Genomic DNA, 26,200 nt, shown 5'->3' with positions numbered 1-26,200 from the left:
CTTGGGGACACTTTCAAAGTTTTCCCAATTGTTCGGACTGACTGACCTTCATTTCTTAAAGTAATGATGGCCACTCGTTTTTCTTTACTTAGCTGCTTTTCTCTTGCCATAATACAAATTCTAACAGTCTATTCAGTAGGACTATCAGCTGTGTACTGTATACACCTCCTGCACAACACAACTGATGATCCCAACCCCATTTATAAGGCTTGAAATCCCACTTATTAAACCTGACAGGGCACACCTGTGAAGTGAAAGTGAAGTGAAAACCATTTCAGGTGACTACCTCTTGAAGCTCATCAACAGAATGTCAAGAGTGTGTGGAGCAGTGATCAAAGCAAAAGGTGGCTATTTTGAAAAACCTAGAATATAAGACATATTTTCAGTTGTTTCACACTTTTTTGTTCAGTATATAATTCCACATGTGTTAATTCATAGTTTTGATGCCTTCAGTGTGAAGCTACAATATTCATAGTCATAAAAATAAAGAGAACTCTTTGAATGAGAAGGTGTGTCCAAACTTTTGGTCTGAACTGTATGTGTGTGTGTGTGTGTGTGTGTGTATGTATATATATAAATATATATATATATATATATATATATATATATATATATATATATATATATATATATATGTGTGTGTGTGTATATATATATGTGTGTGTTTGTGTGTGTATATATATATATATATATATATATATATATGTGTGTGTACATTTATATACACAAACATATATATATGTGTGTGTATATGTGTGTGTACATTTATATACACACACATATATATATATATATATATATATGTGTGTGTTTATGTATGTGTCTGAAATAAATTGTTCATTCGTACGTCTTTGGGGACCCCCTGGCCATTTCCTGCATAAAGTTAGTTGTTCTCCTGCACAACTCACATCTATGTCATTGAAGCTGGTTGCTCCTAGTTGCTTCCAGTCAAAGTCAAAATTGTGATTTTGTTTTTCAGTGACCCTAATACTCTTCCAGATGATTTGAACCTTCAAATGTAGCCAAAGGTTTTTCAAAAGTAATTAAATCCCTTTCTGGTGAAATGCCGACATAGTTATACACATGGTTGTGTATTTACGGAGGTAATGTGTCTACAGAAATGCTAATCTTTGTCAACATCTTTATGCACAATAACAATTAAACCAGCTATTCAATTCAGTTTATTTATATAGCGCCAATTCACAACACATGTTGTCTCAAGGCACTTCACAAACGTTAGGTTCATACATTCCAATTAATCCTAACCATTGAACAGTGCAGTCAGATGTTTGCAAGACTGATAAACCGAGTGTTGTGACACCCAGCTGGTGTCAAAAGGTCAGTTTCTAAAGCATGCTACACATTTACCACATTTACCAGCTATTCACAAGATCACTACCTATAAATTTCACAGTTAGTCATTTGCTGGAGGTAGACTTTTCTTGAGTATGTTCACAGAATGAAAACTTTCAGTGCCTCTATTCCATTTTGGTTTCCATTAAACCTTTTTGTAGCACAGCACCATCTAGTGGATAATCTCTGTTCCTGTAGAATTTGACCTTTAAAGTTACCAGATGCACCACATCATGTAGAATAAGTTCTAACACAGCAAAAACTGTTCATAATTTCTGGAACTGTACATAATTTTATCCACCCTGATAAAACCCCAATACCGTCTGAAAAAAATAAAACGGAATTTCAACTGAAAAAAAAGAAACTCAAGTTTCATCTGAAACAAACAAAACCCTAGTTTCATCTGGAAAAAAGAACCCCAAGAGCATTATTCTGCCACTACAATTTTTCACTGTGTATGTGGTGTTCTTTGATGGTGAGTTGTTTGGTTTTTGAGCTAACTGAACATTTTGAAAGTTTAGATTTATCCAATGACTCCCTTTAATGTGTCCTGCTATATAATGCTCTGGAAGTTATTGTAACATTCTTCAGACTGATACTGTTGTACAATCATTGTGATCCTTTGCAAACCCTTTGAAAACTTTGACTTTTGCTAAAGGATAAAAATGTGGAAAAGTCTGAAAATTCCAACTAATGCATCATTCATTATTCTACCCCTGTTGTTTAAATCACCATTACTGCCATTAGGCTTCCCAAAAAGCCTCACACCAGCGCTGATCTCAACTATATAGAAAAGCATTGTCTGTGCCGGAACACAAACCATTTTAATTGAGCTTGACCATTTAAAAAAAAAAAAGAAGTGGACAAATATCCTGGAGAAATGAAGCCAAATGCTTTGTGATGAATACACAGCGAGTGTGGTTGAGGTAAGAATTGCTTAACACCAGTCAACCAAAAATTATTATGGATGTACCTTACACCACACCACTAGGTATAATTTTTGACACTCTGTGGAGTCGAAAAAAAATTTATAAATTCAAACTTGTGTTTCAAATTTAATAAATTGTTGGTTCTATCATCAGTTCACCCTAGAGAAAGAACAGTTCAAATGCATCATTAAAAGTCCAAAATCAGTTTCATGCAGATGATGAGTTTATACAACCCTCAGCCCAGAACAGCAAATAAAAACACATTTAACATTTTTTTGTATCAAGGTATTAGCATTTTATTCTAATATCAATAAACAGAATATATCAGTCCCTTATTTTTTTACAAAAATACCTGAAAAGATTACAATAAGCCAACCAACTATTTACAGACTGAAGCAAAGCACATGAATATTAACAAAAAAAGCGAAGTTACTGTTTTCCTGTTTACATTCCCTGAAATGCATAATAGTTTATATGGATTTTGTTTTCACCCTACCCATTTGTGCAACCAGATTATCTTGCTCTGAGACAGCTGTAAAAATACAAATTAATTTAAACTCACTCAAAAAGAAAAAAAGCTGGAAATATGTTCCCGGTTGTTTTTAAATTTTAACCAGATTTGAAGGCCATTTTGCCCTACTTCAAATTACTTTTTATGTACTTTATAAATGTTATTTATAAAGTACATAAAAAGCTGACTATTGGTGGTTTTTTTTTATATATATATTTTATTTTTAAATAGAAAAAAAATGTTCTGTTCAGATTTCTTATAAATTAAAGCAATCAAACATACAAGTACATACATTTTTAATTGCATATTTTGAACTGTTGTAGTTTTACCTCAATATGAGAGCTAAAGTCAAACACTGCAGGTGACTGATTCAGGCTGAGAGTTCTTAACATTTTGCTTGATGAAATGAAAGTGATTATGGTCAAATTCATGGTCATGAACCTAGAGGCTCACCTAAACTTAACCATACATTAGATCTGTTGTTTTTTACTTGTTGTCAGTTAAAGATTGATGCATGATATTTAAAAATGTGTTTCCCAGGTTTCAGAAGATTCCATTCATTAGTTTTATCATCACTCAAATATCTCCATGGACAGTTTGAATGGCTGAATTTCACAAATTGAGCTCTAGTTCCACATTTAGGCTGTTTTATATGAATAAAATGTGCAGAATGTTTTATAGTGTCAGTTGGAGGGCTTATATACACTAATGAGTCTAATCCTAGTATTTTAAACTGTATATTGTGATTATGTTTTACTCTATATCTATATCTACCTCTAAAATTCTGCCTTTAAGGCCTTGGGGTTATTCTCTGATTTTTTAGGTGGTTTACTTACTATTATTTAAATTCTAAATAAAATGTTATTTAAAAAAAAAGGAGGCAGTTGGTTTGAATTGAAATTGTCTTTTAAACTATTATAATAAATCCTTAGGAAGTCACAAACAGCTAATTGCTGTGCAAGGTTACAGCCGTGTACTGATGTTCTTACCCAGTTGCCAGTTACTATCTGCTCTTGCATGTTTTCAAGCACTTGTTTTCAAAGTTTGTTAAGGCTGCTTGTGTTTGCATGCAATTCTCTAAACTTCCTAAGCCCTGTTGTTATTCTCCACTGACTTAGCAACTTTGAGGTAAAAAGGCTCCAACCGAAAGATACCTTCTGTGTCCATTAAGGCCAGTTTATGCCATCCATATAGACAGAGGTTTTAGGGATGAGTGATGAGCTTTGAATTAGGTTTCTGTTGTCACTTTCTATCTTTAGTTATAAGATCCTCTATTGTGACATCTAGTGGTTTTCTTAAGTTACACCTTTAACCAACTTTTTGGTGGGGGAGGGTTGAAGAAAGAGGTGGTTTAAAAATATTTAACGATATTTGTGGTAGGAAACACTGTTATTTTTCTTTGTGTTTTTTCAGTTTCATAACATTCATCTTGTCATCCATTCTGGAGGTCACATTTGACATTGTTATTGTCAGTGTGCTTTAAACATCACCTTTTAACACTTGTTGTTTAAATCTACATTTTAAGATATCCACCGAGACATGGTCTGGTGACCAAACTGGGCAGATTTTCAGCTTGATCAGTCTGGACCCCTGACCAGCTGGTGGAAACCTATTTTTCAAGTCAATGAACCAACCATACCAAACACTACCCGGTGGCACTGAAAATTATACTTTTTGGGGTGGAAACAGTTATTGAGGGAAGAAAAATTGATGTTATCTATTTTTAGATAACATCTTTCAATAAGGTGTTTAGAATAAAAGTCAAAAGAAGTGCAGATATGTAAGCTATTTAGAAAGGAACTGAGCTTTTTTAATCACATGATGAGACATGCCTGTGGTTAATTTAGGCTGCAAGAGAGTGAGAGAGAGTGAGACTTTCAGCAGATAACAAAGTCAAAAACAGAGTAGAGCCACATTTATTATTTTTAGCTCTTAACCTCTGTCCTGGATCACGAAGGATTTGGAAATGTTAGGAATCTCTTAGGAATTCTACATTCTGTAGAAAATACACAAGGAGACTGCTGTTTTAGTAATTCTTAAAAAGGACAATGTACAATGTTAAAACCAACTTATAATGTTATTCCCATAATCATCTTGTCTTTGTTTTAAATATTACTGCTGTTTTAGTATATCTAATTATGCTAATCACTAATGATTGTAAAGCAAGTTTAAAATGTGAACCCCATAATCATTTTATCTTTGTTAGAAAATATAACAGTTTCACAGTGATTGCTCTCTCACATAGCGCTTGATATATCTGCTTATCCTATATTTTTGAAAGATGAAATGGAATAGGCTAAAATCAATATTTGAAGGTCAAAACATTCATACAAAAATGGGAGATAGAAAACTGGCCACAAAATTCTGACTGGCGTATCTAGAATGTTTTGGATATTCAAAGCAAAAAGGAAAACATCACTTCTGGTAATGTCGTTACAATTATAATAGTCACAATGATTTCATGGTAATGACAAGCGAAGACAGTAAAGAACAAAACAAATCTAAGATTTTCAAGTAATCAGTCACATCCAGATAAATAAATACACAAAAACCAGACAAACAAATAAAAAAAATAAAAATGTCATTGCATCTTAGATAAATTATGGTGAACTCGCACACATTGTGCTGCTATTCTGCATCTCAGTTCATAAACATAAATTCTTTAACAACCTGCTGGTCAATAAAAGATGGCTGTCGATGTACAAAAGAACATAAACCTAAAACTCTGCTGACTACTTAGCTAAACAAGGCAACAACAAAAAAAGCCCTGAACTAAAGACAACAAAGAGAAAAATCAAGAGATTTCAGGAGTACAAATGAATAAAAAAGACTACTATTCATGTGGGCCATTTCACAGCAGGATAGTCTAAACATTGGCAGCAGCTTGTGTGAAGTGACAAAAAGAAAGAACTTTTAAGCTTACATGTTGAGTTTATGGTGAAATGGGTTTTGCTATTCATCTGGTTTCCTGTTTATAGAAAGCTCTCCTTTATCTATAGTTAATAACAGAAACATAGTCTTGGCCAATCACAAAAAGAAATCAAGTCAGAAACCTTTTAAGCAAACATTTCCAACAACTGGACCTGCTGTTACAGGCTGATGTTCTGAGTGTGAGAAATAAACAGATATTACTTGAATTAATTAAAATAGACCCCACTGATATCTTAATCAATCCATTTCCTATTTGCAACATTCAAAAGCAGGCTACATAAAATGTAATAAGAAAAAGAGGCAGAGAAGGTCTACACCCTTTGTTATAAATGTATTTTAAATGTGCTTCGGTTTTTACAGATACCATTCACATTTACCAGCAGCTTCCATAGATTTTGCCATTTGATGATAGAAGGAGCGCGCTGTTGAGGAGGTATTTGACATTGTTTGCGTACAAGTAAGCCAAAGGGGGGAAAAAGGCCACACTTTATGGAAAATGGAGGACACTAGCCATATTTCTCAGCTGGCCGGAACAAAGGTAAAAATTAGGCAACAATAAGGGATTAATGTTGCTCACACAATCTACAGCATTCTGTTTGAGTTTCCCGTGAGTTGGTAAGGCCCGTTTCACACTGGATAAAGAGCAGCTGACAGTCCCCAGGATCTGTATGAGTTGTTAAAACTATTGAAAAGAAAAAACATTTAAATGTTGAAGACAATCCTGATGCTTCTGCACTCCTAGTACTCAGCAAATAGGTTTGACCTTCTGCCTTTCCAGCTATCACACAACATTGCCTCCATATTACAACTACTTTCCTTATAATCGATAATTTTTCCTATGTAAATGAGAGATTTCTCCACCTCCACCATCAGTGTCTGCCTTGATTTGGAGAAGAAGACAATACCGCACCTTGGTCAGCTTATCAGCAGCATGAGGGGATTCTCCTGAAGGGGGTTTCTCTACAAAGTACTATGCACAAGCAAGCGTGCCATCATTCCTTTTTCTTATCTGTCCTGCCCAGTAGAGTAGCGCTCAGAATTGTTGTCTGAGTGACAAGAAGTAGCCCAAAGATTTAATTTCACAAGTGGAGCATTACAGCTAATGCTTTAATGCTCCGCTTGATATACATAAAAAAAAAACTTTATTAGAAACTGCTTTGGGATTATTTCAACTGCAATGGATACGGAGATGGAAACGAAAAGGGAAAAAAAAGGAGCGAGAAAGAGAGAGAGGTCGGGCAAAAAGGAAAAAGGGAGAGAAGAGAGAAAGGAGGATGAGAGGAATACAAGATAACACTCTAGAAGACTACTTCTACACCTGCAGAAACATATAACAGAAATATTACCAAAAAGTACAGAGTACTAATGAATGCAAGATGTATTTAGTGGCAACTGCAGCTCAATATGGAACATATGTGTATCTGTTAACACCTGAATCCAAACACCTGTGGGTGTAAGTGTAAGCTTGCTTGTGTATAAAAGGTTTCTCCATAAAAATATGCAATAGTGAGTGAGAGGAGCCACAGACCTGCCCCCCTGGACCCACGACAGACCCAGAGATCTTCTGATGAGCTGATCACACTGTGGGGCTGAAGCCTAAAATTGCTCTTTCATGAGTTATCTATTGCAAAATTAGATTATAAACAACATCCAGTTATATTACATTATAAACAATATGAGGCAATGTCTGCACTTTTTCTTCCTCCTGCTCCCTTTTCCCCTTCTAGTGTCTAAATATGATGCCAAGGCTTCTCTTACAAATCTATTTCCCATTTGAAATGCAGATTGAAAAGCTCACAACCTCCTCCCCCCGGTTTCCTAACAAATACTTATATGCACAGTTTGTAGGTGTGGTTGCTTCTCCCCAGCCCAACGTAGTCATAATGAGGCTGTAGCCTGTGGTTTATGAACCACTTACTTTATGAACCACCACAATCTTAACCCTTCTGCTCAAATTTCACAATCCATCACATTTATTATGGACGAACATTGCAGACCTTTCCAGTAACCTGCAAAGACCAATTTTTATTATTGCATTGCGGTTGTAGCCAAGTGTGAAATGGGTCTTACAGATGTTTGTCGGAAACTCTTTAATGAATGGTAGAAGTCATGCTCACCTGCAGTTATGCTAACCTAGGCTTTAAATGTGCCTGTTTATTCAAATGGCAAAATCTGTATGAATGCAGTAAAATAAAAAGGATAGTCTCAGTCCCAGTCTCATATCACTTTACCTGAATTTAAAAATTCAACAATACAATCAGCTGTCTGTCTGAGTAAAGCTGCTCTGACTTTGCTGCTGATTACTTTAACCTGAATGACTTAATTCATTCATTAATTAATGCATCTGTTTTGTGGATATTTCCAAGCAAAAATCTCGGAAGATGGACTTATAAGCCAGAATGATAATCACCAAGTGATCTGTTGTGACTAATAGTGATCTGCAAACATTCAGGCGGTGGAGAAAACTAGACATTAAAACTGAATTATTTAGGAAACTGATGCCTCCTTAAAAAAAGAAACCATACTGTAAAAGAATGTCTAAAAAGGTAGACAGTGCAGATTTAACAAACTGAAAAGAATTTAATGCAGGACCTCCAGGTGCATTCAGATCTAATTTACAGTAAATTTTAGACATGTCCATTCATATTAATAACATAGAATGGTGTCACGATGTCTAGCTGAGTTATGCACCAGAAGAGATGCCATGCACCAGTAAAGACCATATGCACCTCGAGTGAGTTCAAAACCAACAGAAAATAGAGTCTTCATCTGTGGTTTATACTTTTAAAATGTTTCATCAATAGCTTGAATGACACTGCAGTTTGTTGGAAGGAAACAGAGTGGTCCACACAATAGCTTTAACTGTCCTGCTGATTGTCCAGTTTAATGGAAATAAGGTCTGTTCTTGAGCTCTGAGTAAAGACCTTGAGGCCCCCAAGCTTACTGATGAATATTGTTGGCATCTCATGGAGCATTTCGTAACACTGATGACACTTAATGGCAGTGTTCATATCCTTTATCTGCGTTTTTGTTTCTTAAAAGTGGAACCCCAAAAACAAGTCGTGCATCAGCCCCTACAAAACTTCCAAGAAAAAAGTGGGGGGAAAAAATCCAGTCAGTCAGCAGTCTCCAGCAGACTCACAATAGAAAAAGACAACAGCCAAGCAGAAAAAGAGAGATCCTCTCTGCTTTGATAGTTTTTTTCAGCAGAGTCAGGTAAATTTTCAGACAGTCACATCGTCTGAAGGTGTCATAAGGCCACAACGGTGCATGGGTGTTTCAGTTTAGAAGGCAGGACCCCTCTGTTGAGCTGGTAGAACTCCACCAGCTGAATCAAGTCTGTGAATTTGGTTACGCCGTCATCGAGGCTGAGGAAGACCTGGCCGTCCTCTTCACACTGAGTAAATGCAAGCCCACCACGTGGCACAAGAAAAAAAACAGTTAGACTTACTTCTATAGATTTAAAAAAAAACAAAAAACTGTACTTATAACCGTAATTAACAACATAACCGAAAGACTTTTGCCGATTTATTTTGTTCGGATGGATGGATGGATAGATGGATAGATGGATGGATGGATGGATGGATGGATGGATGGATGGATGGATGGATAGATGGATAGATGGATAGATGGATAGATGGATGGATGGATGGATGGATGGATGGATGGATGGATGGATGGATGGATGGATAGATGGATAGATGGATGGATGGATGGATGGATGGATGGATGGATGGATGGATGGATGGATGGATGGATAGATGGATAGATGGATAGATGGATAGATAGATAGATAGATAGATAGATAGATAGATAGATAGATAGATAGATAGATGATTGAATGAATTTAAATTTTAGACCATCACATAGGGAATAAAGGCTGAAAACACCATTTATTCCCATACTCTATTGTCGTTTTATGTACATACAAATATATTGAAATTCTAGACTTTTCACACTATGTAGGAACCCTTTATGTAGTTAAATCTTGACACGGGTTTTTTTTGGATGGAATCTTGTAGGAGGAAGACATCATTATAAGAAATGCTTACCGGTAGGATTTGAAAATGTTTGATTTTCTGATGATGGCACAATGTGAGTACAAATGCTTTCGGGTTACTCTGACTGACTCTCAGCAGAAACAACCTTCACAGTAAAAAAAAAAGGGAAAATGTGTGTGAGAAACTGCAGTGAAATATACAAGAGAATGTTTCAATCCTCTCATTTCAGCTTACTCACCCATCTACTTGTCCCTGCTGGTGAATAATGCGATGGGACTCCTCTCTGGTTATCTTGCCGTAAAACCACAGCTGAGCTATGTGGATGACTGCACAGAATGCAGAAAATGTTGATCAAACAACATTTCAGTGTAAAAAAGGTCTCATGGAATATACCAGATTATTCACTCTCTATGTTTCTGGAGATTTACCTGAGCTTAGCGAAGGTTGGTGCAAGGGACTGTGGGAACCTAAAGCATTCACTCGATTTCTCTTCTGAAGAAAATGCCACAGAACCAGAAAACAGCAGCCATTACTTTGTGTAATGCAATGAAGACATTTCTAGTAATTCTATACACATGAAACTAAAGTTTGGTTTTGTTAGCAGAAAATTTATTTTTTTAAATTTAAAAATAATACATTGAAATACAGTGAGTAAATGCAATAAAACATTAATGAAGCTGGTAAATTCATCTTAAGCTCTAAATGCATGACAAAAAACAGTCGAGACATCTCAACTTTCAAAAATCACTTTAAAAATTCAATTACATCCAGTATTCATTGTGAAGCACTTTTTTTAAGCAATGCATCTATTTTCTGAATATGTAAACAGAACAGAGATGATTCTGTAGCAAAACTGAAACTGAGCCTGTTTCTCACCCGCCACACATGTCCCTCCTCCATGGCAGCACTCTGAGCTTCGACTGGGTTATCAATCACCCGGCCTATCCTCCCTGAGAAATCCATTGCCACGAGGGAGTTTTCTGACACACTCCTCTAGGGGGAGCCAGAGACACACAGCAGTTAAAAAAAAGGATGCAGACACAGTTATGAATGTGAAACCAGTTTATTCCCAAGACATGCTGGCCTACCGAGTGCCAAATATTTCAAAATTACACAACATATACAAAGGTAGAAGTCATCATTGTACGTTCCAATCACAAAGGATTATTGTGGTATTTACTCAATTATTTTAATAGTCACTGTGCTGCAGCACATCATGAAATAAATAGAATTGTTCGTTTGGCTTGTCAAAGAGTCAATCTCAGATTGGTTAACCTGCACAGCGAGTCAAATTCAGACCAATCCCCTTCACAAAATAAAAAATTATAATTCAACATGTACTGAATATATTTATATATATATATATATATTCTTCACACATCTGAATAATTATATCATGCTCATTTATTTATTTAATGTATTTATCTTCTGTTTTATTGAAATTCTAAAATTAATAATGCATTCATTGGCCTACTTTTTTTTATTGTGGCAAATTCTACCCTGTACTGGTTCTGTACAATGCTGTTTGCATGTCATATTTATCAAATTAGAATATTATGAAAACGTATTTTTTTCAGAACTTACATCACTAAGTTAGATTATACACATTATATAAATTAATTACACAGAGAATAGTGTCTTCAAGCCTTTACTTCTGTTAATTATTATGATTTTCCACTTACAGCTAATGAAAACATGAAATTTAAGATTAAAAGTTTACATCAGACATTTTTCATACAGAAATGTGGGCTTAATGAAAAGTATATTTAATATCTGTTTAAATGCTCTTTCAAAATGTTCTTTTAATGTGACAAATGAGCCTCAACGGTCTCATATTCTAATTTATGAAATGTGACCCTATGTATGTTTATTTGATATTACTACACACATAATACAAGTATTTAGCCCCCCCAAAAAAAACTTACCACAGGAGCTGAGAAGTGTGAAAGCAACGTTTTTCTTTGTTGAGGTACCTTGTAGTTCTGGTACAGTACAATCCCATACTGTAAAGAAAAAGAGATGAAAATGTAATCCAATGCTACGATGTTATCTATAAACTACAGATGCACTGATCAGGCCCTTCCTGGTCAGTACTAATTTTCTGTTTTATTTGAGGTCCAGTTTTGGTCTTTTTTACCTATGGTCTATAACACATAAAAGAGAAACAATGCCCTGTAGGTTTATGAAAAGGTTTGGACTTCAACAGAAAATAAAAGAAATATTCTTAGGTGTGCATCAAAGCATATGTCCTAATACCTAACAAGATTTTTATGAAACTCAAAAAAGCAGATCAAAGTATATGCTGCTGACTGATGCGATACATAACCTCAATGTGGTGAAGGTTCTTAGTGTTGATCCATTTAATAAAAAGGGAAGAAAAAATACTTATCACCGATTAGAACTGATTAAGAGAAAATTGGCCAATTCTGATCTCTAGCTGTTTGACTGGTGCATTTCTATATGTCTGTCATCTGTAATTATTTCATTGGTATTTACCTTCATGTGAAGCACTTTGGTCAACATTAAGTGTTGTTGTTAAATGTGCTATATAAATAAAATTGACATTGAGATATTAAACATATTCCACTTGGCATGATAATCATATGGGAGCAACCTTTTCATTTCCTAAATACACACTTTGAATTACTTTCTTGTTCCAGAAACTCTTCCCATCCTCAAATTATACAAAGGTGGTAGTAGGATTACATCTTAGACAGTAATGGTGAAGTACCTTAAAGATACGGAAAGCAGTCATCCAACAGGTCCTGCTTTGCTCGTCCTCTGCACACAGCATCCTCAGCTCCTTCATTTCCCCTCTGGCTTTATTGGGCTGCCAATCACCAATATGTAGAGTTTGAATAAAGATCGGGCTTATGGCATGGTTTACCCCTATTTCTAACACGTGCCTTAAATATTGATAAACGTTATTCATGAAACAAGAAGACCTAGTTAAAGCATATTTAAAATCATTAAGAAGAGACATGTGTACGTTGACATTGCTTTACTGAGACAAGGTAATTAACTGGATATGGATCTTTTCTCAACTCATGACATTTCATCATTTTCCATTACGAGATGAAATCAGCTTCATCGGACTTGCGATATCTGACACTCACTTTGATACAGAAGGTGTAGTCTGTGGGTGCACCATGCTGCTTTTTGCCTGTGATGACAGTGAATATACTGCTTTCCTCCAGGTCTGCTAGTAACTGTAAATGCCTGGGCTCCTAGACACAGAGAGAGTTGATCAGTCAAAACATGAAAGCGAGAATCAGCCTGAGGCATCAGTGAGACTGACACCATCATCAATAGTCTTGTCTCCCCATAATAAGAAAAATCTGCATTTACCTTTGAGGTCCCTTTCGTAGAGCAGTAGAGTCCTGAGCGGCGCAGGAACATGTAAACCTTCTTCCACGACTTCCTGCCCACCTCTTTCATGTACAAATAACCCTGGATTTCTGGGCAGGTGCTGGGTGAAAGGAAGTTCTGAAAGAGGAAAGAGGAAGATGTTTATTGTTTGAATCCATGATGAATTACTCCACATCTGAAGCCTCCTTGTTAGCTGTAGCGGTAAAATAGACAGGAAGAACAGAGGGAAATCTGGGGTAAACTAGGCTCCTACAAAATAAGACACATTTTATTGGGTAAAATTATCTCCAGTTGTAAAAACAGACACTTGTGGTGTGGAGCGCCACCCCTCCACTTATATACTTCATGCTGGTTTAAAACTACAGCTGGCAAACTACAGGCAACATCTGGAAAACAAAGCACTAAAGGCTGTACTTAAGCAACTCCTTAACCAGCTAATATCAGTTTGTTATATTCTGTTAATTAAAAGGCATAATATTCTGTGCAACAGGCATGTTTAATTCAATCTAAAAATAAATTTGGCAAGTTTTTATTCTATATTTACGCTTAAGTTTATTTATCAACCTCAAAATAACAAATAAATCAAAGCAATTTGATCATGATATACATTTTTGTGTAAATACTGTAAAACTGTGGCATTTGTAATTAAGGTTATAATATTATTAGAACCTCCCGGCAGCCCATGCTTAGCTGTAGTGTACTGCAATGTTGAATGATATGAATGATTTTCTGGGGCCTTCTTCATGACAGTTGAATGTGCTCTGCTGTTGTTGTAATACCAGGGGGGGTGAAATATTATCTATAGACCAGAGCCGTTATTTAGAAACTTCCCATCTTGCTCTGACCCAAATATCTATAGGATGACTCTAATTATTTAGTTGGCTCTATGAATACATTTATTGGTACTGGTAATATCTTTGGCACAGATGACGGTCCCACAGGACAGCTGATAGGACTGGTAACCACAGACTGGTAGGTTTCTGCACTCCAAACACTCCTGACACCTTCGTACGTGACAGTCCGCTCAATATCATTTGTTGAAAGCCCTGTTTCCAGTCCTTTAGCCCAGTTTGTTGCTTAGCATGACATTGCCTTGCGGAAGTACTTTTCTCTGTTTATCACGTTACAATCAAAAGCTTCAATGTATTTTTTTTAAGGTTTTATGTGAGAGACCAACACAAACTATGTTTAATTCTGAGGAAGAAGGAGCTGGAGAGATCTCTTGAAAATCTCTTGGCAGAACAACTGTTAGTTGTGCACAAATGCGGCATGATAAGAAGGAAGCCAAAGGAAGTCCCCAATAGGTAAGAAACAGTCATATGGAAGATGGCACTTCAATCAAAGCAAGGTCATATGTTAAAACGGTCCAAGCCTAGACCTAAATCCAATTGAAAATGTTTATCTAGATGGGAAGATTGTTGTTCAAAGATACTCTCTTTCAATCTTTATGAGTCAGTTTGCAAATAAGAATCGACAAAGATTTCAGTCTCTAAAAGTGCAAATCTGAGACAGACATATCACAAAAAGACTTGCAGCTGTATTTACAGCTAAAGGTGGTACTACAACGTTTTAATTTGGGGGGTATGGGTTACTTTGTGTTGGTCTGTAAGATAAAATCCCAGTTAACACAATTAAGTTTTCGGTTGACATGTGTCAAAATCTTAAAAAAAGTTCAACTGGTGTGAAATCTTTTATTTGACAACAAAAGCATGACACGAGACTGCTGAGAAATGTAAAGAAGCTTTATGTGATCCAAAGTTCTTCTATCTTTGTGACATGCTACATCCGTGCAAAGGGTGTGAATTTGAGAGACCAGATGGTGAAGCAAGTTAAGTTAATAAATAAAGTGACAGCTTGAGTTAATAAATCTGATTTGGAACTGTGATTTGGGGCTAAAGACAAACTGTTCCAGAAGCCTCTTCAATATTTGAAGCACATGTTCCGCAGTGTTTTGGAAAAAGAATATCATCATGGGCCTCATGCATTTTCCAACACTCTCAAAGCACACATTCACACGCAATGATATCTCAAAACAACTTTGTTTTGGAGCCACAGCACCTTCATGCGCTTGACTTCACACTGACAAATGTTTCTTGTGTCATCTGGATTATTACAACCACCTGGATGAACTCAGTTCAGAGAGCTCCTTGCTTTGTACTGCGCTCTAATTGAGCGAAAAGATCAGGGATTTAGCAGAAGTCAAACAAAGGGAATTCCTGACACAGCTCCAGCTCACTCCAATTCCTAATATATGCCGAGTGCCACATCTCTATAATCAGAAGGAGGGCTAACAGCTTTCTGTGAGTGCAGAGGATGAACAGAAAGATCTGTTTCTGACAGCTCTAAAAGACACAGCCCGGCAGCTTATAAACCTGCATTTATTTTTTAGGACCAAAGCTCCCCAAGTTCACAAGAACCGAGAGGGAAATGCATGCAGCTCCTTCACACATTCAGACCTGTGCTGTGCAAACTTCACGAAAAGTAAGGAACTACAGTGCCTTACAAAAGTATTCAAATCCCTTTTGCACGCTTTGTCACCAAAGACTTAAAATTGTTTTTGTAGACATTTATACTGTATACATAGACAAACAGAAAGTAATGAATTTGGTTATTCAAATTGCTTGATTAAAAATCTGAAAAGTCTAAGATGCAATTGTAATCACCCCCCCCCCCTGAGTCGATATTTAAATGCATATGTTGCTGCAAGTCTTTGGTCTCTACCAGCTTTGCACATCTAAATAATTTGAAGTCAGGCTAAATGTAGAGGGTCTGAAGACATAACATTTTGCATTTATGACAAAAAGTTACATTTTGGTATTATGTGAACAGATCACCTTCCTCCTTATGCTTGTGGTGTCTCCTATTTGACCTGAGGTCACACTTCACAGGGGACTTCTTAGGGCTTTCTTTCAGTAATCTCTTTCTTCTTGCCACTCTTCAAGGTAGGGCTGGGCGATAAATCGATTTTATCGATTAATTCGAATTTGCAATTAATGAAGATTTAATTTTTGGGAAATCGGAATTGTTTTCTGTCGCGCCAGTGAACTCCTCGGGCCTCTGTAGCTGAGTGACATCAGTAGACCTGTCTCTCGCAGAAACACCGAAAATGGCATCTAGCAAGGAAGACCTTGTTCCCAAAAAAGGCACGACTTCATCAATTATATGGAACTGGTTCGGTTTCGCGACCACGGACGTGGAGCAACACACAGCACGTTGTAAAATCTGTTTAAAGCCTGTTGCTACTAAAGGTGGAAGCACTACGAATTTATTTCAACACTTGAAACTGAAGCACTCAGTGGAGTGGGAGAAATGCTGCTCTCTACGAAAAGCTCAGGACAGCAACAGACCAGAAATCCCTGCCAAGAGACAACCCACCTTAGGGGAATCATTTTCATACAGTGTTCCCTACGAAAAGACTGGGGCCCGATGGAAAGCGATCACGGACGCTGTCGCGTTGTTTATTGCCAAAGATACTGTGCCTATTTATACAGTGGAAAAGTCTGGCTTCATTCACCTGCTGAAAACTTTAGACGCAAGGTATGTACTACCTAGCCGGAAATATTTTGCTGAAGTTGCCTTGCCCCACCTGTACAACTGCACATGTGAAAGGATTGCAACAGAGCTGGCGGCTGTAAGTTTTTACTCTGCCATAACAGACTTGTGGTCCAGTTGGACAATGGAGCCATATATGAGTTTGACTGCGCATCTTGTCGACGATGACTGGGCTCTACGAAGTGTCTGCCTACAAACAGCTTACTTTCCCGATGATCACAAAAGTCAGGTCATTGCCGAGGGGTTAAAAGGACTCCTGGAACCTTTCAGAAGTCCGACTCATCTGTATGACAACAGACAGCGGCACCAACATTATTAAAGCTCTGAAAGACATCGGGTGGCCAAACCTCCAGTGCTTTGGACATAAACTACATAATGCCATACGTAAGAATCAAATCTATATATATTTCATAAATCTTATTTTGTATTTTATATACATGTCATACATAGCGTCTTTTTTGTCATTTGACATGCATTCATGGCCATTTTCCCACAGAAAATACACAGCACACTTAATGCATAAGCAATTAATGTATTTTCATCAAATAATACATATTTATACAAAATGTATGTACATACCATCAAGATTTATCATGATGGTATGTACATGTACCATGTGAGTATGTGTTTGTCTGTCCCTACATCTGTAAAATAATATCAGAGAAAAAAGTAAAAATTGACCAGTAAGTTAATTGTAGCTTATTATAACAGTAAACCTGATGCATTTGTGTTTTCATTATTATACAGAGAATGGTGTGAAGGACCCACAGATTGAACGTGCCATAGGGGTTTGTAAAAAGGCTACTGCTGCCTTTTCTTCCAGTTGTAAAAAACGAAGAGAACTGAGTGAAGTACAGGCTGAGCTTGGTCTACCCCTGCATCAACTAATAACAGAGTCCCCAACTAGATGGGGTACGCGTCAAAAATCGTCAAAATATCCTAAATCGATTAATCGGATTTGGTATAAAAAAATCAGAGATTTTATTTTTAAGCCATATCGCCCAGCCCTACTTCAAGGCCATATTTGTAAGTGCACAACTACTATTAGCCTTAACACATTGAAACACCTCAGTTGTGGAAATCTTTTGGTAGATTTGCAGTTGTGCCATTGAACATTGCTCTATGAGATGTTCAAAGCTCTAGATTTTGTTTGAGAACTTAAACCTTCCTTAAACTGATCCACAACCTTTTCCCTGACGTGTTGGGCGTGGCTTTGTAATAATAATAATAATAATAATAATAATAATAAAAAAGGTTTGCTTCCACTTCACAATTATTTGTCACTTTGTGTGGATGCTTCACATAAATTTAGAATAAAATACAATTAAGATTGCGGTGGTAACTTTACAAAACGTGGAATAGTTTAAAGATTTAGAATATTCTTGCATTGCAGGGTAGTCTTTGTGTTTCCATAGGCCTGATTTCATCCATCACAGGTGGTTGGGCTGTGGTGTGTGTATCGAGACAGTTATGTGTCAACAGAGGATCAACAGTAGTTATTACTGCTGCCTCTGGTGAGACATGCTGTTAAGGGTCAGGGGAGAGGTGTGTCAGCTTGATTGTACAGTATGCAGCAGGTGGTGGTTCTGAGCTAAACAAAACTGTGTGTGTGTCAAGAGGAGGTAGAGGTGGATTGACAGTTAGAGACAGAGAGAGAGAGAGAAAGCTTCGTACCTGAAGGAGTTGAGATGGTGGAATTGTATGATTGCTTTCCTGGCACCACGCAACCATGTGCTCTGGGAAAAATGTCTGGCGGAGGAGAGGGAAGGGGACTTGTCAAAGACTGTGACAATAATTATAGGGCGGAGGTGTTGTGACAGCAACAGACGTCATGCAAATGTCATTAGTTCAGTCAGCTGTCATAATGTTTCACAAGGGTAACAAAAGAGAGTTTATCAAGAAACAGACCTGTCACAACAGGTCGCACTACACAGAAAATAAATACAGTCACATCAGATTTTTTTGGAGCTGGCTGTGGTTTGATAAAGATACCCATAATACCTTGTTTAACCAATAATAGTGGAAACAGCCTGAGATGTTGCCTCAGGTCTTTTTTAACATAATTTAACAAGGATCTGTCAAAAATGATATTGTTGATGAATTAATATCTGAGGGAAAAAAAGCACTAACCAGAGGGTTTCTGAAGAATTCATATTTGGCATAGTTCTTCCTGAAGAGGAATCTACTGTCGCTGCTCATGGAGGCTTGAACCTGAACCACCAATTCATGGTCTTCTAGACAACGTTCTGAAACAGAAAACAATTACTTTTTATTACTAATTGACTAATTGACAATTACTAATTACTTTTCAACAGATTTTATTATTTTTCTATGAATCAAAACATAAACAGTGTCTCATATGAAGATAAAAGTGAACACACATTTATACTCACAAATACACTGACAACGTCACAGAAAAAAGTTTCATTATTAACAGAAAGTCATTGGGATTTATTCTCAGACAGACAGAGCAATTCCAGGAAATCTACATAATGAAACTGCCTTGTTAGTTCTCCTTTAGAAGCTGAATGGTCGTGTTGCACCGCTACTCATTTGCACATTAAATGGAACAAGTGTTATGAATGAATAAAAGAACAGGTTTAGCATACTTGCAACTTAATCAATTTTAGGCAATAATGAAGTGAAACACAGAGGTCAAAAACAATCTGAATTAAACCAGAATATTGTCATTACAGTTGCTAAAAAGACCTTCTTAAACAACTATAATTGCTAATACTGAAACCAAGACTTTGAAAAACTTGTGAGTTTAAATAAAGCTGTGATTCAGGTCAAAGTCTGATCTTATATGGATGTTGTCACAAATGTGGGGATTTTTCTGTTTTTATTCATTTCTGACTGTGAAACTGAAAGTGAGTCACAAAGCTTTACCAGTCTCTCGTTCTGTCATTACTTTAATTGCGGACTTCCTTTCTTTCACAGATTATATAATTCCGGGGTGCCAAAAGTATGGCCCGGTGGGGCCATTTGCGTGAAATAATTTTCAAGAATGGTACACATTTAGTGCTCCAACAAATGTAGCTGATACATACAGTAAGAATTTCTTAGGATGAGATATACAATGTCAAATGTATATATTTTTAAATTGAAAATGTTAGGCACAATGCAATATATTTTTATTTTATTAGCGATAGTTTTTTTTTGCTTTCTTTATAAAATCATAGGAAGTGGGGCCAAAAACATACAATGACTTTTTACTCAAATTTAGGCTTGGGCACACCCAGTCATTGAGTTTGGTTGAACATAGTAAGGGCTTTCAAAGAAAGTTCTCGTTTTTGTTGCAGGGAACAGGGTAACGGGTAACAGAAAAACATCTGAACCAAAAAGTTAGGAAACTGTACACCTTCCTTTTATTCGAATGTCTGAGATCCTTTTCAGACCTACAAAAATTGTTTTTTCTCTACTTTTGTTTCAGTGCTGAGCAGATGAAAAGAAAATACACACTAAAAATTATTTTGCTGTTTTCATTGAAAAAACAAAAAAAGATGGTCCCTGAGTACTTTCAACTTGGCGATTTTGGCCCGCGGTGCAAAAGGTTTGGACACCACTTATTTAAACTGTATGATTTATTTTCAAGTGTAACAAACAGAAGTAAGATGTGGTGTGAGGTGCCCAAACTTCATTTTCCTATTCTGTGTGTCCACTGCCTTTCATGCCCTCTGTCACGATCTCTGCACACTGTCACAACTACTTTTCTTCTCTCCATTTCAGCCTGTCGCCCCATGAGTCAGCCATGTTTGCAGCTGTGACTCACCCTGGCAGCTTCAACTCCCTCTACCATAGTTTACCTTTTTTAATCTGACACGTAAAGGTCAATGTTACTTATCCCTAAGGGCCATTTCATCCTATTCAGCTGCATATCAGAAGTGGGCTGCGACCCAGAAGAACACGACTCTCCCTTTAAACGGCGTAATGTTCATTTATTCTCATCTCATCCTACTACTCAATAAGGAAACACTGACCAAAAAGACACGCAAATGCTCAGGGCCAACGAAAAACATGGAGAAGCTGGAATGAATATCTATCTATCTATCTATCTATATCTATATATATATATATATATATATACATACACACAGTATATGTATGTACCATGGAGGCTGCTGTGTATAAACACCAGTTAGAGTTAACTAAAACGTAATAGAACTACACATGAAATGATTATTATGATCTTACTTGCTGCAGTCAACAGACTTACTTTTTGAGTCTGATGCAAAATTACTTTTAACAGTAAGTAAACATGCCGCTGCTTCTTTCTATGTCATTTACAGAAACCTCTAAACACTGAATGATATAAGCAGTTATTCTGGGCAAGAAAAGAATACAGTTGCAGAACAGGTGCTTTAAAACATAATAAGGACTATAATAGAACCGAGAGAGACTGAGCCAAGAATGATGTCATTCACTAGAAACCAACTTTATCTGACAGCACTGGGTTGGCAGCAGCGATGAGAAAAGTAAGCAGATCATGATGGATGGTAAAATATTAGGTTAGAGTTTTGGGAGCCACACTTTGAATAATGCAATATATTTTCTACGAGTTTCCTTGCCTGACAAGCACAGCAGCCCGCACAGAAAAGCTCTCAGACGTGAGTTGTCAGTTGAAGCAGCAGAAATGAAATGTTTTTTACACCATGTGTCCTTGGGCAGAGTGTTTCACTCCCAGAAACACAGCTCTATTTAAAATTACACCCCTTGTTTCTAACATCTGGTGAACTGTCCAGACATGAGCAGAGGCCACGGGCTCAACTTGTCCTCCATAAGTGCTTTATCGCCCTCCCCTCAAGGGGAGGCTTGGTTTTTAAAATGAAGCCTGAAACTTTTTGGGGCTATTTCACAGTCCCGTAATTAACAAGATCTATCCTGAGGCAAATGCAAAGTGAGAAAACATTCTGAAGAATAATCTTCAGGTGATGTTTCTACCTTTTTTTCTACATTTTTACGTTTTTTGCACTACATTCACGCTGATGCACTAGGTACTTCTATTTGCAGGCTACAGTGCAGAACTAAAGAAACCTCTAATGTGAAAGAAAGGGTTTAAAACCTGTCATCAATCATCACCTAGCTCCAGTGTCAATTACAGTGCTGGAGCTATAACGTTACAAGGACTCTGACACCAAGGGGAAAGTCAAGAAAGGTTTTGTTAAAATACTCATCAGATACATCACATCCTGTGATCCATAACCATTAATTATAACTCTCTGGTCCCACAGCCTATCACCTTACCTTATAATGCTCAGAAAAAAATAATAAACTGCAGATTTCAAATTCAAAGTTTGTATTTTTTCAGTGATTTGGAACCATCTGTTAATGTGTGGATCTTCTACAAATACCTCTGCATATAACAACATTGTGTTTCATTCAGTTAACTTGAAACAAAGGAACTGACACAGTACAAAGGAAGTTTGGAGGGCATTTAAAATTGACTTTTAAAGGTATTTTAATTGAAATCAATAATGTTACTTTGTCGTGTAATATTGAGTATTAGGTAAACCCCAACAACATCAACTACTTATATTTATAACATGTGTTGTGAATTGTTGCTATATAAATAAAACTGAATTGAATTGAATATTTGGTAACAAATCCTATCTGACCACTGTTTTTACAATTAAGCTCAGACCACTGTTAGCTATTCACACTTGTCATATACAGTGTCCAGCAGAGGATGTTAGGGCTGATATATTTAAAAGTGCTGCATTAGAAATACATACTAGTAGTAGAAATGTCATAAGACTTGTGGTCAGAAAGTTTTATGTGTTGAAGCAGGAATTTAAGTTTATATCCAGCTTTAGCCAGGTTAGCAACAGCACTAACGCAAAAATCAGACATGCTAGCAAGCTGAGCTTCTTAACCCTGAGGCACTTGCTGCCAATGCATGGGACATCTTAGCTGGGGTTGTCAGGCAAAAAGGATTACATGTCGCCTTGCTAAAAGGGAATCAAAAAGCTTACTACTGTTTCAGTAACATATATGCCTCCTCCTCACAAACCAAAATTAATCCGTTTGAGTAATTCTTAAGAATTTGTTCAAATTTTGTTAATTTTGTTGAGTAAGCACATTCATGAAATAGTTTGGAAATTAATTTATTAAGTGAATTTTATCAGTTAAACCTTTATGATTCCAACTAAAAAATATGCAATAAAATTAGAAATGCACCAATCAATCAACTGGCCAATTTTCCCATTGATTGGCTCTGATTAGTAATTCAAATACTGAACAAAGATCTACATATTTCTCTGTGTTTATTAAATGCATCAAAACTATGAGTCACCAGCATTATCAATGTATGAAAAATTTATTTCAATGCAATTTTTTGTACAAAACAAAAAATCACATAAAGGACATATGGACAAAATCCTACATTTCTTGTATTAACCTTATATTTTCTGTTGGTTTAAGACTACCATCTCTATCAAAGAACATGTAGCAAATTATCTTTTATGTTTTATAGTCGAATAATAAGAAAAAAGTTAATCGATCAAATCCAAAATCAGCTGGTCAGACCTGAGTGACTTTACATATAGCTCATGCGACTTTACATATAGCTCATGCAATGTGCTTTTGTTAAAATCCTTTTCTTACATAAAGAGGAAATAGAGTGTCTGAGCTACATTAACTTTACTCAATGCAACCTTTTACACAACCCATATGTTGCCCTTGATTAGATCATTCGACATTATGGCTGTGTGCGCTTATGCTCTATTATATGCTCACACATTCATGCTTCAATAAATGCCTGTGTGAGAATATGCACCTATACTGCCTACCCAAGTATGCAGCAATGATTCTGTGCGTGAATAGGGCGCACGAAGAGGAATGTACTTCTGTAAGTTAGTGATAACACTGCTCTTAACCCTCCCAAGGGGGGTTGAGCACAGTTTCAGGCCTCTTACCTAGTCCTAGCAGTGGGTGGTGTTCAACAAGTGCCCAACTGTTGTCATCCACACAGTGGCTTTTATAAACCAGAAGCTGGCACAGATCCCTAGCTGTCATGTCGGCTGGAATCTCCACAACTTTGCTGATCCCGTCCTCGCTGAAAATCTTCACAATCTAAAAAAAGAAAGCAGAGTTAGGATAAGTTGAAATAGAGTGTTTTAGTGACATGGGTTGGAAAATAAGGCAAAAAATAACAAAAGCAAAGGTTCAATTGAGCTAATAAATAAACATTTAATTCATTTCAACTTACATTTTTGGAATTATAAAAAAATAAAACATCAAGAAATTTAGTGAAACCAGCCAAATAGTTGGGCAAAGAAGGCAATTTTTTCCCCAACATAGGCAAAAAAAGCATCCCTTAAACTTTCATGAACTATGGCACACAATACACAGGCTTGTCATTACAATAAACAATGGAAAAGAACAGATATTCGACACTATGTAGCAATTATGGTGTTAGAAATCCCAGACAAGTATCTCCTAAGCCATCTTCTTACTGTAATACAGGGACAAATATACCATAGTGCATAACAAGCATCTACTCTTTTCAACACAAGGTCTAAATGACTATATAGCCTGTATATACACACACAATTACAGCCTCTAAACAAAATGTTTGGTTCGATTTAAGGAAAAGGCTTAAATGTGGAGAACCTGTTTCCCCTTTACAATTAGAACTTTTTATATCCATTAAAAAAACTGACTTAAAAAACACACACGCTGACACACTTTTCTATTAATACAATGTAATGAATTTTTGCAGCTGACGTATCAACCGCTGCCCACTTTATGTGTAAAAGTTGCCCTCTTCAATACCTGACATCTAGCAAGATGTCAGGTATTGAAGAGGGCAACTTCACAAGTTTTTTTTTTTTCCTCCACATAATCCAGGAAATGCAACTGCCCAACATTTTGTGGTTAACGGTTCTAAATGTATTTCAATTACGTGTCCAACGGGTATTTTTCAAAAAGGATGACATGCAGTGACAAAATACTCACATCCAATGGCATAAAGAAAAAAAAACAAAACAAAAACTGGAACTGTAAATGAAACTTGGCTCGTTAGTCCATAAAAATATTCAGACTCCCAAGCCTTCACATGAAAACTAGAAATGCTTCTTCAGTAATATGTCATGGCAAACAAATGTTCTCCTTTTCCTAAGTAAAAGCATCCCAGTCTGTAGAAACCAAGCCCGAGGCTGTCTCCTTTATATAAAAAAAAATGCCTCAGTCTTTCAGCTCCTAAAATTTGTGATTATTTATTTTATTGTTCTGCTCACATCTTTGAAGAAAAAAGTGAAAATAGGCAATCAAAGTAATAAACCAATTGCCTCCAATTAAGCATGGATGTACCTCAAAGAGAAACAGATAGATTGTAAAAGAAGATAAGACGGGAAGCAAAGAGAGGCAGAGCCACCTGAAGGAAAGAGGTAAACGCAGAGAGAGAGTGGTCTTACCTCCACGGCCCGCAGCAGGCAGCAGTCCGGGGAACACGAAGGCATTTTTGGAGTGAGTCTGTCTTCGTAAACTCACACACACAGCCCCCCTTAGACTGATATATATTGCCGCTTTTCCCTCCAGAGACGAGAAGAAATTTAAATCTAAGCAGCTGACAGCTGCGCTGCCTATGTTACAGCTAATACCTTAGTGTATCCCAAGGCCGCTTGCTGTATCAAGAACGGAGGGGAAAAAAAGATGAAAAACAGTCTGATTGAAGTAAAGCCACCGTGTGTGTGCAGCACACAGAGCACAGGCAGTAACAGTCAGCGGCTGGATGGCAGCAGGTACAGTGCAGAGCTCCCAGTGCCGGCTCAGTCTGACAACTATCGCTCTTCCTCTCCTTCCTTCCCGCTCCCTCCCCCTCACAAAGGGTTACAGCCTCAGCCACGGGCTCCGAGGCACACCGAATCAAACCACACACTCACCAACCAATCATAAAGCTCCAGCGGGCTGATGTAATCATTCCCACACAGACCTGAGCACACAGAGGCACACACACACTCTTATATACACACACACGCCAACCCTCCCTGAGAGGCATGCACACTCCAGCAGACACACAGACGCACAGTCATGCACAGACACAGCCGACTTTTTCAGAGCCCCCTTCGAGCTCTCTGCCTTGGTTTCTTTTTAGACCTTGATGCATGAGGGATCATTTGAGAAGGGCGTGGGGCAGAGAGAAGCAGCTGGGAGAGGAAGAAGGAAGGAACGAGAGGGAAAAGTTTGTTGCTCCTCCTGCCTCCAAGTTTTTTAAGTGAGTAGTTCTTGGCCTGTATAATCTTCACATCTCCTTTTCTCCCCAGTCTGTCCATTCTTCCCTTCCTGCTGTTTAACTTTTGACTCAAAGCAAATAACATTAAACTAAAGTGGAGCACAACACACACACAGTGTATTCGTACATCCTAAAGGTTTTTTTGTTTTTTACATTTGGTCACTCTTTCACCACAAAAGGCAAGATATTTTATTAGGATTTTTGTGATAGATCAACACAAAGCATCATGGTCCTGTGAAGTGAAAGGAAAATTATACATAGTTTTAAAACATGTTCACAAATAAAAATCTGAAAAGCGTGGAGTTCAAACAGATGTCCCTTT

At 37.0% G+C, this 26,200-nt stretch overlaps 1 protein-coding gene across 3 annotated transcripts in view; it reads right to left on the bottom strand.

Annotated features, from left to right (window-relative positions):
• Positions 1-8,281: 8,281 nt before the first annotated feature.
• Positions 8,282-26,200, bottom strand: part of grb10b (growth factor receptor-bound protein 10b) — an 84,680-nt gene continuing 66,761 nt past the window's right edge. For 2 of the 3 annotated variants that reach the window (XM_047360899.1, XM_047360900.1), the window contains 12 exons: positions 23,561-23,717; positions 18,777-18,892; positions 18,321-18,395; positions 13,074-13,211; positions 12,842-12,952; positions 12,457-12,555; positions 11,651-11,728; positions 10,602-10,718; positions 10,154-10,217; positions 9,964-10,051; positions 9,777-9,870; positions 8,282-9,121 (listed from right to left, as the gene is read on the bottom strand). In XM_047360899.1, the coding sequence (XP_047216855.1) occupies positions 8,975-9,121; positions 9,777-9,870; positions 9,964-10,051; positions 10,154-10,217; positions 10,602-10,718; positions 11,651-11,728; positions 12,457-12,555; positions 12,842-12,952; positions 13,074-13,211; positions 18,321-18,395; positions 18,777-18,892; positions 23,561-23,717 (1,284 nt within the window). In that variant the 3' untranslated portion in view covers positions 8,282-8,974. Of the gene's footprint in view, positions 9,122-9,776; positions 9,871-9,963; positions 10,052-10,153; positions 10,218-10,601; positions 10,719-11,650; positions 11,729-12,456; positions 12,556-12,841; positions 12,953-13,073; positions 13,212-18,320; positions 18,396-18,776; positions 18,893-23,560; positions 23,718-25,060; positions 25,846-26,200 lie in introns of those variants that run through there. The other variant, XM_047360901.1, reaches the window with a different exon arrangement.

Source organism: Girardinichthys multiradiatus, chromosome 3, assembly GCF_021462225.1.
Source record: "Girardinichthys multiradiatus isolate DD_20200921_A chromosome 3, DD_fGirMul_XY1, whole genome shotgun sequence".
In the NCBI taxonomy this organism is placed as follows: Eukaryota; Metazoa; Chordata; class Actinopteri; order Cyprinodontiformes; family Goodeidae; genus Girardinichthys; species Girardinichthys multiradiatus.
The sequence above is the reverse complement of the archived record's forward strand: the minus strand, read 5'-3'. Positions and strand labels throughout refer to the sequence as shown.